Source organism: Lontra canadensis, unplaced genomic scaffold, assembly GCF_010015895.1.
Source record: "Lontra canadensis isolate GAN:19392208 unplaced genomic scaffold, GSC_riverotter_1.0 scaffold9, whole genome shotgun sequence".
Lineage (NCBI taxonomy): Eukaryota > Metazoa > Chordata > Mammalia > Carnivora > Mustelidae > Lontra > Lontra canadensis.
In genome coordinates, this window is record NW_022631003.1 from 15,912,597 (window position 1) to 15,926,780 (window position 14,184).

Consider the following 14,184-nt stretch of genomic DNA (forward strand, 5'->3'; position numbering starts at 1 on the left):
TTCAAACACCATAAAATTCACCCTTTTAAACTGTATAATTTAGCAATTTCTAGTATAGTCACAAGTTGTTTAACCATCACCATCACCTAATTACAGAACATTCTCATCATCCCAGTAAAAAACCCATCACATTAGCAGCCCCTGACAACCAGGAATCGACTTCCTATTTCTATGAATCTACCTCTCTGGACATTCCAAATAGAAGCATACAAAACATAGACTTCTGTGTCTTGCTTCTTTCACTTAGTAAAATGCATTCAAGGGTCATCCATCTTGTAACATGAATCAGTACTTCATTCCTGTTTATGACAAGACTCTTCCATTATATGGATATACCACTCTCGTTAACCCATTCATCCACTGATAGGCATGTGAGTTGTTTTCACTTTGGGGCTATTATGAATAATGCTACTATGAACATTCATGTACAACTTTTCATGGAGACATATATCTTCAGTTATCTAGGAGTGAGATGGCTGGTTGAGTGCATTCACTTTTTTTTTTTTAAGTTCATTTACTTTTATAACTTGTTTTTAAAAACAGAGAATTGTTTCTTTGAGGAAAATGTTGAATGTCAGTGCCACCAAACTCAGCCACACAAATTCCTTCTCCTGCCACAGAGAACAAGGTACTGTGTTAGAGAAGACAACCACAGGAAAAGAACAAAGACCACTAACTCTTTGACAAGTATCAGTGACCACCAGGCATTTATGAAGGAGAGCAAGCCTTCATCACACTCTTATCAAGATGTCAGGGTAGATACACCAATCAAATAGGGCTGTAAGCTGTTTAAAATTCCTGTACTTATTGACAAGGTTAAACTAAAGACAATACTTCCATGAATGTTCACATTTTTTCCACCCTTTTCTCTTATCACAGTTTTCCAATGATAGCTAGATTTTATCACTTGACTTATACCACCATTTCACAAACTCAACCAGCATAAATAACTTAAATATTTACTACACTGATGCAGAAAATTGTAATATTAGGAAATGCTGATAATTAAGAGGACCTTCCTTCTGCCTTCAGGGGAAAAAATAGTTAAATCATAAGGAAAGCAAATCACTTAAAAATCTTAACATCAGAATCAAACTCCTGGCCAAATATTTATCTCATTCTTCTCACTGTCTTGAAGCCATGAGGTAGATTTTCCCACGTACACATCCGTGTACTTAATGAATAGTGACAGCTGCTTCTATTCTTATCATTAATGTTATTATTAATATTAAATTGGTTATACCATGGTTATCCTTAGATAGTTAAATATAGGGAAAAATTTGCGTTTCTACAAGGCATACAGTGATCCTGCTCTTCTTATTCCCACCCCTGTTTTGAAATAAAGGGATTCTGAGGCTCTTGGGTGGCTCAGTTGGTAAAGCAACTGCCTTCGGCTCAGGTCATGACCCTGGAGTCCTGGGATCAGGTCCCGCATCAGGCTCCCTGCTTGGCAGGGAGTCTGCTTCTCCCACTGACCTCTCTCCTCTCATGCTCTCTCTCTCTCTCATTCTCTCTCTCTCTCAAATAAATAAATAAAATCTTAAAAAAAAAAAAAAAAACAGAAAGAAAGAAAGAAAGAAAGGGATTCTACCATAAACCTTGGTGTAGGAAACCAAAATATCCAGGCAGTTATATCATACGTGTTCAAAATAAAAACGACTAGTCATTTTGGTTCATTATCCACACTTACTTAGGAAATCATTATATCCCCTTTGGTGTATCAACAGGAAATGACCCATTTTAATATCAAAGATTAGTTTCATATTACAACATGTTATAGAAGGGGGAGCATCACTTATGGAAAGCATTATAAGCACTGGATCCATATAGAGTGGGGGGAAGGGGGGTTATCTGGACTTTTGTATGTGAAATACCAAGAAGTCAACATGCATGTTGTATTTAAATGCACCACTGCCCATCACTACTAAAATGAAAGCTCAGTTATTCAGTGTAAAATAGTGAAATCTAAATTCTTTAGAATTCTAAGCAAATGTATCTATGGGAATCAGACATTGAGTCCCAAAACATCTAACCTCTGGAGAAATAACCATTCAGTCAAATTCTGAGTAATGTCTACGTCATAATATAATGTATGATGAGAATGATAATTCTGGTCCATTGTCCTTTCTTAATTCGACAAAAAAAAAATTCTGTTCCATTTAGTTAAGTCTTATTGTCAAGGTGATGATTGAATTCCCGAGGTTAAGAGGCATTAATCCCATTTTCTCTGAAATACAAAACTGTGGCTGGATTTAAAGAGACAAACCCTAAAATACATAGGAAGGCTGCATTCACAAATTCACAAATTGAATTAGGTGCTTGTGAACACATTTTTCTGAAAAGACACAAATGCCAGTCCTTTTAACAGTCAAGTAAATTTAAACCCTATAGGATTATCAGCCCCTGGTAATTATCAACCCCTGATCCTGTGCCAGCCAGCCATTCCTCTCCATCTCCTTACACTGGTCCCATGCGCCCTTAGACTCTCCCATACACCCAAACTCCATGCATTTACCACTTTGTGCTTTTAACTTCTGGTACAAACGATAATAATGAGTAGATGAAAACACAGTTGAAATAAAGAAAAATCAAGGTATTTCAAAATAAAAGGGCAAAATAATAGCATTTTTACTCGACACTTGGGAATCAGAATCCATGGGAAAATATCCAATACCTACAACACACGCTAACTTTTTGTAGATAGACATATATAAATACATGCAGATGTGTATGTATATCTCCATCTGTATTCTCCTTCTCTAGCTATGTCAGACAAGTGCCTGGCTCTGGAGAAAACCTTATTCAAAACCAGTCTATTCAATGACCTTCTCCCCCGCTTTCTCTATGGACCATTATATCATTATGATAATTAAGCAACATCCTGTTTGATATACATTAGATTGAAACCTTGTTTAGTAAACAGGAAGAATAATAATTTGGGGATAACAAACAGTGATATAATAAAACAGGAGGAAGAAAATGTATTTACTTTTAATAATAAACAGAAGAATGGCATTTAAGCCATTAATTTTATTATCTGAAACTAATCAAGCCCTGAAAATTGCTTTATGAAAACAGACACATCTTAATTTGGAATTTTAAAAAACTGTAAAAGGTATCACTTTATATCTAAAATGTGACAGGATAAAGGAACAAAATAAGGCAACTAACTAACACGTGCACTTGAAAAGCTGTCACACGCATTTTTATCAAAACATCATTGGTGTCTCTATTTGCCATACCTGAACACACTGTTCTGCCATGCTGCATGTTAATAAAGAATAAAAAAACAAAAATGAGGACATGTTAGTAGAATAAAACTAAAACTACTGCATGGAGAATTTAAAAAATTAATTCACAAGCTCTTATATCTAGTATTAAACATGGATCAGTGATCTAACATTTTTAACTCAATTAACAAACCACGCAGTTCTTAGCTATGAATGGGTGACCCATGAGACAGATTTAATTTGTTAAAATATTTTGTCCTTTTTAGATTTCAAAGCAAGTTGGAAGATCCTGTTACAAAAGTGTCCTTCTCTTAAGTCAATTCTTAATGCACTTATTAGAGTGACAAAGTGTAAGAGAACAAAGATATGTCTTTTAGGTTGTGTCTATTTGATGCAATTCTAAAAATAAATATTTCAGTCATTATTTAGCATCAGGTAAAAACTATTGTCAAAATGAAGTACTACTTCAAACCGAAAATAGTAAAACTAAGTTTGTAACATCGGACATGTACTATACATTACAACCGAAAAACTAGGAAACTGAACTGTTCATAGTTCTTAGTTGCGATGCTATAAGCTTCCATTTAAAGCTTTGCAATATAGCCAAAAACACGACCACTGCTCAACTCCACTAACATTCCAGACACATGTGGCCAAAGGGCTGACCCGCACTCCTGCACTTACTTCGCTTCTGGGACACAGCCTGCAAGCATGCAGTCACAATGTCGCAGTTTCTCTGTACTTTGTGCAGAAGCCTGTCTTTTTGCTTCAGCTGCCGAAGTAACTTTGCCGACTGAATGCCAATTCTGTACTTTAGCTCTCGAAGGATTGTCTTCAGTTCATTAGTGTCTATCAGTAAAGAAAAAGAAAGAGAAAAAGGAAAAGAAAATAAATACCCAGAGAGGGACAAAAATTCCAATGTAATGCTAGTCATAGGATAAACACCTAGAACACTCATTTAAACCAGGTAATTCTGGGTTCTCACCCAGGATTACATGTATGTATTCAGCTGAGATATTCTTTTTATTTGTTTTTTTAAGATTTTATTTATTTGAGACAGAGAGACAGAAAGCAGGAGCAGGGGCGGGGTGGGACAGGGCGGCGGGGTGCAGAGGGCAAGGAAGAAGCAGACTCCCCCCACTCTCTTAGGAGGGAGCTCAATGAGGGGGCTCGATCTCACCACCCTGAGATCACAGCCTGAGCCAAAAGCGTACAGTTAACCCACTGAGCTACGCAGGTGCACCCAGCTGAGATATTCTGATCAAATAAGTCATTCACTCATTTCCTGCCCTGTCACTGAAACAAAAATACTGTTAAGGTAAATTTTATCCCCGAGGCTACTTGCAACATGTAAGCAAAGACTCTTGTCATATTTAGCTCTGGTTTACCTTTCCTTGTCTGAAAATTGGCTTGTATATTTTGTATCATTAAAGTTTAGCTCAGATGGTAAGCTTAAAAGAATCCTTTTGGCGCCTGGGTGGCTCAATGGGTTAAAGTCTCTGCTTTCAGCTCAGGTCATGGTCCCAGGGTCCTGGAATTGAGCCCCACATCGGGCTCTCTGCTCAGCAGGGAGCCTGCTTCCACCTCTCTCTCTGCCTGCCTCTCTGCCTACTTGTCATCTCTGTCTATCAAATAAATAAATAAAATCTTTAAAAAAAGAAAAAGAATCCTTTTGGGACTGTCACATCAATGATAAACCTAATAGCTGATAACAAATGTTTTTAAAACCACTTACATGTTTGTACACCATCAGTTAAAAAGTAAATAATAGAACCACATTTTTTTAATGTAGATGAATATAGCAATATTGGTTTTGTTTTAAATATACAATCTTCCAATAGATTGACTATTAGGTACAATATATTAGAAACTCAGCAATTTTTCAAATATGAGAGAAAATATATTTCCTTTCAATGGATAAAGTAAGGATAATTCCACATTCATAAAATTAATATTAACAAAAGCTGTCTTTCCATAAGTGAAAAAAGATTTGGGGATCAGAACTATTGACAATCTTTATATGAATAATCATTACTATTGGGAGTTCTGTTTGTCACACTTTTTCTTTTAAAGAACTTATTATTTATTTGATAGAGAGACAGACAAAGAGAGCACAAGTGGCGGTAGGGGACAGAGGAAGAAGCAGGCTCCCACACAGGGCTAGATCCCAGGACCCTGGGATCAGAACCTGAGACAAAGGCAGATACTTAATTGACTGAGCCACCCAGACGCCCCTGTTTGTCACTTGATATTATCATTAGTCACTACAGTGTGACTGCCAGTCAGGCAAGAAGCTTCCACTCAGCTTGGCATTAGCTAGGCTCTCATTAAAGGTCCTGTGTGAGATTTGGATCCATTCATTTTTAAAGGGATCTGGAGAAACTAGTGAGGACCAGAAGAGAACAAAGGAAGTGTTCAAAAGTAAAAATAAATAAATTTTAGAGGTCAAAGAAAATGAACTTTGGGGTCTGTATAACAGAAGTACAAGGGGGTCCTTTAACAGCAGTCCTATTTGACTACAACATGGAAAATGCATTTGACCTTAAAAAGAACTCCCTTTGGATCAAGCAACTACCTTTTTGATCTTAGGCAAGGTGGTGCTCTGAGTCTCACATTCTGCTTAGCATACAAGATTATTCTGAGAGACTAATGAGAATAGTCTTTATAAACATCAATATAAATAACACTAAAATAAGAATAAGGGAAGAGAACAAAGTCCGATTATTTCTCTTACCTTGAGTTTAACATGGTGGTATCTAGTGGGAAGTAAGAGCATATTTAGGTTAAATGATATTATTTGTGCTCTAAGGACAATTAAATATGGAAACAAGCTACAAGAGACCAGAGGGCTCTTAGACCAAGTTCCTAGATTCTTCTATAGAACAAATAGTCTTTCTATCAATGTTTAAAATTTTTCCTTCCAGAAAGAAAAAGGGTAGGAATATCGTCATCTTGAATTTACATTATACATTTCTTCCAACAAATGATCATTTTTAGTGACTTTTAAGGTACTTACAGCTCTGTGACTCTCTGAATTACATGTATTGTCCAAAGTAGGAAAAAATCTCCAGAGTTGAGTTTAGAAATTTCTACAGCAATATCTGCTGATACATAAGCATCCTGAAGACAGAAGGAAGCTCTCCTTTATCTTTGTATGTTCTACCACATCAGACACTTTTGCTATTAAATGAGTGTTAAATAAATGAGTAAAAGTGAGACCACCAACTGACAAGCAGTGGATGACCTCCTCTCTAAGGCATTCTGGTATATACGATAATAATAAAAATAGTATCTAACATTTGTTGAGTATTTTACACACATTAACTTATGTAATTATCACCACAGCCTTCTCTCAGGTTAGGTGTTGTTATTATCCCCACTGTAAGTGAGGAAAATGAGACACAGAAAGGTTAAAAATTTTGTCCAAGGTCACACATCTAGTAATGAACAGTGGCAGGATATCAATTCCAGCATTCTGACCTCAAAGTTCACCACCTTTATAAAAATGCTGAGAAGAGAGCCAAGATTTCCTGAGAAATCATCACATCTCACGTAAATGAAGGGCCCACACATGTTAAATATCTTCAGATCAGTGCTACAGCAAAATTCCTAATAGAAGAGTGAATTAACACACCGGTTATTTATTTGCATTATATGAAATTCTTACTGAGCACTATGTTAGCAGGGATACTTTTTTGACCCTGAAAATATATCAAGTAATCTAATAAACTATAAAATTATTTATATAGGCAGCTGTTTTCACATCTCTTTATTCTTAGTATTCTAATGATGTTCATCAATAAATGGGTGTCTGTGTGTAAGACTATTAGAATATGGCACTTTTGTTCATCCTAATAGGGTTGATTTAAAGGAAAGAAAAGGTTAGCAGGCAACTAACCAGGCAAGAAGACTGGAGACTTGGGAAAAAAAACAGACTCTTAGAGGTCTTATGAATTAATAGAGTGGCCACTGGTTTGAAATCCACATGCAAAGCTGTACTGTTACCTCTTCTTTATAATTTAGTTTGCCAAATTTCCTCTTCCAAAAGGAAATTACCAATCCCCAGAATTTGCTCAGTAATGAAAAGCAAACAGCCTTGTAAAAACAGAAAGCCAAATCATAATTCTTCAAAATTGACTTTGTTGGATTCTGAAAGAACTACTGCCCTGCGGAACTCTTGGCATAAACAGACACTCAGAACAGCCAAATAACTGTATCAAATAAAATGGCACTATTCCAGGCAAAGTCCCAGGCAGAGGGAGGAAGGTGGAAGCCATTTGTAACAATCAGATGGGAAAGGGAAAAAAAAAAAAAAAAAGCTAGGAAGCCAAGAGGAAGTTGAAAACTGTTTACATAGATTTGAGAAAGCAGACAGGTTTATTCCTTTTCTGCTGTGTGTTTCCCTCCTCAGCCCCTTCCCCACCCCCACCCCCAACTACAATCAGGAGACAGGAGGCCATTCTACAGTATCCTCTCCTTCCTCCCTCTTCTGGTAATTTAGCACAAGGACATTAATTCAAGAAATGTTATGGTGACTTAGCATCTGTTTTCCACATCCCACTTCTTTTGTAAATTGAAGTCTTGGTATACCTATAAAAAAGACAATGTAATAACTGTGTTAGTGCCTGAAAGGCAAACTATTGCGAACAGTTGACGGGGAAGAAATCTCAATCAGGCCGTGAGCCTCAGAGTCTGATAACAAAAGAAATACCAAGTTAGCCTCTACCCACCAAAAGGAAGGCCATTTTCAGGTCGACCTTTCCAACTGAAGGTAGCAGCAGTCAAATCCTGTGATAGTGCCAACACAGTGGGGCCCTCCAGTAATCCTCCACTGAAAGGCCGGGGTGTGTGTGTCGGGCGGGGGGGGATTCGCCTAGTGAGCTTCCTGAAACCAGACCGGCGGGCAGAAATGGAGTTCATCCGCTCTGCTTAGAAACTGCATTATCGAGTTATTCCGCCTCACTAGTGAAACACTATCCTAGTGCTGTAGCCAGGGTAGGGCGGATTAGGGGAAGGGGGGAAAAAATCAGCCGCAGGAGTCGCCTCTCTTCTCCCGGCGCCCTCTAGGTAACTTCTGGTACACGTATCAGAAACTCCAAACCTGTCCTCACAGCTGTTCTGGGGAAATCAGAAGGTGGACGGCCTCTCCCTTTGGGCCTCCACGAACACGTGACCCGGCGCTAAGGTTCCACTGGACAACTCGAGAGGGAATGGGGGTCGAGGGGGCAGTAAGAACCAAGTTTGGTTTTGAACTGGTGACACTGCGGGCACAAGCGACAGGTCAGAGGAGACGCCGAAAACGTACTGAGCGCCCGGCGGCTCAGCCAGGTGCGCCCAGGTGAGCGCTGGGGCGCGCGCGGGCGCAGCGGGCGGGGCTCCGGGCAGCCACCGAAGCCCCCGGCCCCGGCGCTCACCTTTCTGCCGCAGGTACTGCCTCTGGTGCCGCTGGCTCGGCCGCTCCTGCAGCTCCTGCAGCACGCGCGAGTCGCCGGCGCTGCCGCGGCCGCCCAGGAACACGTCGGAGCCGGAAGCCTCCGTTGAGCTGTCCAGGCTGTCGCGGCGCCGCTGGCGACCCCCGGGCCCGCGGCCCGCGCCCACCGCCTCCTCCTCCGCGCAGCTGTACAGCTCGGTGAGCAGCCCGCTCACCAGGGACGCCGTGCGGCTGGTCCGGCCGTCCGGCGACTCGCCGGACTCCGGGTCCTCCTCCGCCCCCCAGGAGTCCCGAGAGCCCCGAGGCCGCTCCGCCGACCGCGCCCCTCGCAGGCACGGGGCTCCGGGCACTCCGGGAACCGCTTCCTCCGGCCCTGCCCCCGGCTCCCGGCGCCCCATCCGGCCCCCGCCTGCGGGAAGGACCTCCATGGCCCGCGGCGTGCGATAGCCCGGCTCCTGCCGCTCCTCCCGCCCTGCAGCGCCGGCCAGTTCCGGGAGGAGGCGCGGCCTCTTCGGCGCCTGGGGTGCCCTCCGCCGGGCGCCAAGCCAGCGGGCCCCAAATCCCCGAGACGCCAGACCTCCCGGCTTCGGGGACCCGAGCGGCGGCCTGCAGCTCCCGGCCTGGAGAAGCGGAGGGGCGGGGTGGGGGTGCGGCCACGCCTCCGGACTCCCTAGGGCCACCTGCGGCAGGTGAGGCCCCACTTGGCCTGGGAGCGCTATCCGATCCGCGTTAAGGAGGAGGATGTGGCCAGAACACACCAGGATGAAGCCTTTAGCTGGAGGGGGTAGAGCGCTCTGGCCGCCGCCACCTTCACTTTTAAGCACTTGATTCAAGTCAAAAAGAAGGCAACTCTTGCATCCGATTCAGCCACCAGCTAGAAATCAGGCCCAGAGAGCTCTAAATACCACGCACTCGGCCGAGGCCAGGAACTCCCTTCTTGGCATAGTCCGGACACAATACCCAGCCCTTCCCACCTCCCCACCTGATCTGGGCGCCTTCAAGGCGTTCTTAGTTTCTGACAATAACTTTTTGGAAGAGTTGGCATATACTTGAGATTTAATAACGCTGTGAACTTTTATCCTTCAGTGAAAAGTGAAGTGCTAGATTAAGATCAACTAATTCCCAGGCATGGGACCTAACAGAATGAGGGTTTTAATAACTATCCATGAGATGACCAAACCAATAAATTGACATGGCTGATTCTGACAGTAAAGTCAAAAGTTTTTGTGATATCCTGAAAGATGTATCTTTATATTAGATCTCAACTCTGAGATGCCCCTCCACTGTATTTTTGTGCATTTAAAAACAATTTTCAGTTTTGAGCGCTTTTTGTGTGCCAGAAACTGTTCTTCGTTCTTTGCACAATGTATCCTAGTTCTCATGTTAACCCTATAAAGTGGGTAAATAGTATTTTTTTTATTGAGGTATAATTGACGTAACATTAAGTTAGCTTCAGGGGCGCCTGGGTGGCTCAGTCAGTTAAGGGTCTGCCTTCAGCTCAGGTCATGATCCCAGTGTCCTGTCATGGAGCCGGGGATGTGGCTCCTTCCTCAGTGGGGAGCCTGCTTCTCCCTCTGCCTGCCACTCCCCCTGCTTGTGCTCACTCTCCAACAAATAATCTTTACAAAAAAAAAAAAAAAAAAAAAAAAAAAGCTAATTTCAGGACACCTGGATGACTCTGTTAGGCGTCCGCCTTCAGCTCAGGTCAGGATCCCAGGACCCTGGAATCGAGTCTCGAGTTGGGCTCCCTGTTCGGTGGGGAGCCTGCTTCTCCCTCTGCCTCTGCCCCTCTCCCCCCACCCAAGCCCAACCCCATTCATGCTCTCTCTCTCTCTCTCTTACTCTTTCACTTGCTCTCAAATAAAAACTTTTTTTTTTAAGTTTATTTCAGGTGTACAATATAACACTTCAGTAGTTCAGTATATTTCCAGATGATCACCAGGACAAGCCCAGTTAACATCCCTCACCATACATAGTTACAAAGGTAAGTGCTATTTTATTCTCACTTTTCAGATGAGAGAGCTGAGGCACAGAGAGGCTGAATTACTGCCCATCACAAAGAATAAAGTGAACTTCTCTTAAAGCTTTAAGTGTCTGGTTTTCATTATGGATAAATACATATTCCTTATGGATGAATATGTATTTGTCTATCTCCTAGCACTATTAAATATTTGCCATATTACTAAAAAGAGCCACAATGCCCCTAGTGAACAATGGTGGTGCTTTATGTCTGTTCAGCACACTTTTTATTTTTCAAGGCACTTTCATAATAGAGCCTGACCCTACAGGTAAAAACCTGAAGTCTCTTGGCACTACCACCACAATACTTGTAAACAGAGTGAGAACAATAGGACCCTTTTTGAAATTGGAGTTACTATAAGAAAAGTAAACTGTTAGTAACTTTTTCCTTAGGCATCCAGAATTTGAAATTATTCTAGAAATATTGCTTTATGGTTTCATAACTATATTAACTACTACTATATTCATTTAATTTAAAATGTATGAAATTATGAAATAGAAAAAATGAAGTTATTTTGTTTTGTCTTTTGAGCTTTTTTTTTTTAATTACTGTTTCCAGCATTGACTAGAGTCCTGGGAGCCTTCTTTCACATGCCAAACTTTGCAACAAGCAGGACTTGCATAAAGGGAAACACTGAAATTGGATTGCTTCTTATTTTGACTTCCCAGCCCTTTCTCTAACTCCATGCAGTAAGAGATGTGATTACTAGTTTTCAGCACCTCACGCTGGGTATCTCTGTTGGGACATATGCATGAAGAAATTAAAAGTGAACTGAAAGGGATGGTGAAAGAGACCAGTAAACACAATAGGTCATTGACAATCAGCATTTCTAAATTAACTAGAACTTGAAAAATTATTTCTAATTTCCCATCAGTATCAAATCACATAAGAAGAAACTGGCAAAATAAAATATAACAAGGAAAGCAGATTCAAGATCCTTGGACATGTTGGAATGATCATCCCCCCAGTATGCACATGACCTTACCTCACCAGGGTCAAGTCTCTGCTTAAACGTCATCTTCTTAGTGGGTCTAACCACCTTATTTGAAACTGTGGCTTCCCACCCTCCCTTATTGCCCCTCACTGTTTTCTTATTTTCCGTAATATAGTCCACCCTCCAATATACTATATCATCTACTGATTTATTATCTGCCTTCTGCCAGTAAAATGTAAGCTCGGTAAGGCAGGAATTTTTGTCTATTTTGTTCACTGATGTGAGCCCATCAAACTAGACAAAAGACCAACCAACTACCTGCTTTCCTATGAAAAGAGATTCTCATTAAAAAGAATCTTAGACGTACTCTTAGCAAAGAGCAGCCCATTTTTGGATCTTACATTACAGCTGTTTGGTGACTGGAGGGCCCAAGATGAGTTCCCTGAACCACTGAAGCCAATTAATTGGGTATAAGAGAGAACTACTGGTCTCACAGAATATGATTTCAAACTGATCATGACTAAAGATAATAGTTAAAATTAAATTTACTATGGCCAATTATGCTACTGATAGTAATCAGTATTCCAACTTGTTTAGAACCTTAGTTTTAATATTTAAATAATTATACTCATTATTTTACACCAGGTACAAGGTCTAGTGGTGCATTATATTTACAAGGAGCTAAGAAGCATCTATCTCTGAGTGCAACTTACTAAAACCTACAGGATGCAATTTATGTGACTCTAGTGCACAAGCTATAGGCTATGAACATTTAAATTATTTCCAAACAGGTATCAGGGTCTTGTCAATAACCTTCTGATACCCATCATTTAAATCTACCTAACAAGAGACGCCTGAGTGGCTCAGTCCCTTAAACAACTGCCTTAAGCTCAGGTCATGATCCCAGCCTCCTGGGATTGAGTTTCACATTGGGCTCCTTGCTCAGCAGGGAGCCTGCTTTTTTCTCTCCCTGCTTGTGCTCTCTCTCTCCCTCTCCCCCTGAAGAATCAACACATAAAATCTTTATAAATAAATAAATAAATAAATAAATAAATAAAACTACCTAACCAAAAAATAAAGCTTGTTAAAAACAAAAACAAAAACTACCTTGGATGCCGGAGTGACTCAGTCTGTTAAGCATCTGCCTTCCGTTCAGGTCATGATCCTGGAGTCCCGGGATTAAGTCCGGCATTGGGCTCCCCACTCAGCAGCGAGTCTGCTCCTCCCTCTGATCCTGCCCCTTTTCGTGCTCTCTCTCTTCTTCTCTCAAATAAATAAAATCTTAAAAACAAAAAACTACCTTAACAAGACTCTCAACATTTTTGATAATTTGATAATTTTTTTCAGCATGTTCAGACACACACATAAATACTGAACTGCTATAATGAAAGCTTTGATTATGCTTGGAATGGCTGATTTCTAAAATCTATTTAACCTTTCACTCTAATACTTCAGGAATTACTCATTCCCAAGCATAAGAGAAATTCAAAAGGTCATTTCTAGGTTTCAGCTTCTGCTCATGGAAGCTAATTTCTGCTCCTTACTTTTGCTGATTAGAATTTATTTATATGCTTGGACTGCAATACAATCTGTTCTCAGTTTAATAACTATACATGAAGAGGACTCGTATTTTTCAATCCAAAAAGTTGGGATGCCAGGTAAACACGGGATTTTAGTACTTCTAAAAAACAAGCCTTAAAGAGACCTTAGGAAATACATAGTAATACATAGTAGACGGTCAATAAGCAAAGGCTATTAATGATGAATGACATTTAAACCATAAAATTTAAGTGCTTAGAGGAACTCTGGAGATCTGACTACACTTAATTATTGTGACACTAGATTTCAAAGTGACAGAATATCACCCTTCCTTTGTAATAGTAAAAAATTGTGGTTGCTCAGTCATATCAGCTGGGAGCCAAACTTCTGATATCCCACTTGTACACATTACATTCTTTGAGAGTGAGGTTCCTACCACACCAGCATCCAGGCAGAGTGGCAGACCTAAACCAACTAACCTATTTTGTCTAATCTGTTTAGTGCCTCTTCCACGGTGAATGCTTTCTGGTGAGCATAAATATGTCACACCACGTTCTTCACACTTTGTGCCTGTTCCTGTATATCCATCCTTTTGCCTCTACCTCAGACCTCCCTATCTCCAATCTTCCAGTCATTTTCCTTCCACTCCCATGACAGGGCCAGCCAAGGCCATTCACCACTACCAATGAACACATATATATGCCAACCTCAGACCACTTACCTTATCTCACAAACTGGATGGTCAGGTGCATCAACCAAAGCCATGCCCGTTAGGATGGTTTTCCCTCACCACTGTCATTCAAGGCCAGCCCTAAGTGAAGCTGTAATGCAACACACCATCCATTTCTACCCTGTGCCAATATACTACGCTGTTCTACCCATATACCAAGCTTGGGCCTTCTCCTCCTCCTTTTGGTACCCGGTAACCATGATGAGCGATATGGGAATTTGGGCTACCTTTTCACTTACCTATGCCCTCTGATCTTATTTGTGCTTGGTTCCAAATTTAACAGTTCATCACATGTAAAAT

At 40.9% G+C, this 14,184-nt stretch overlaps 1 protein-coding gene across 1 annotated transcript; it reads right to left on the reverse strand.

Moving 5' to 3' along the window:
- Positions 1-510: 510 nt before the first annotated feature.
- On the reverse strand, positions 511-13,919 carry LOC116866382. The gene is made up of 5 exons (XM_032855378.1): positions 13,876-13,919; positions 9,644-9,741; positions 8,645-9,484; positions 3,915-4,079; positions 511-611 (listed from the first exon to the last, which is right to left on the reverse strand). The coding sequence occupies exons 1-5, from the start codon at positions 13,917-13,919 to the stop codon at positions 511-513; spliced, it is 1,248 nt and encodes a 415-aa protein (XP_032711269.1).
- Between the last annotated feature and the right edge of the window lie 265 nt (positions 13,920-14,184).

Coding starts and splice junctions, on each gene's coding strand:
- LOC116866382 (XM_032855378.1), bottom strand. CDS start 13,919: ATGGCTTTGGTTGATGCACCTGACCATCCAGTTTGTGAGATAAG. Junction 4,080..8,644: donor GCAGTACCTGCGGCAGAAAG/GTGAGCGCCGGG, acceptor CTTTACTGATAG/ACACTAATGAACTGAAGACA. Junction 612..3,914: donor GGCTGTGTCCCAGAAGCGAA/GTAAGTGCAGGA, acceptor TCTCTGTGGCAG/GAGAAGGAATTTGTGTGGCT.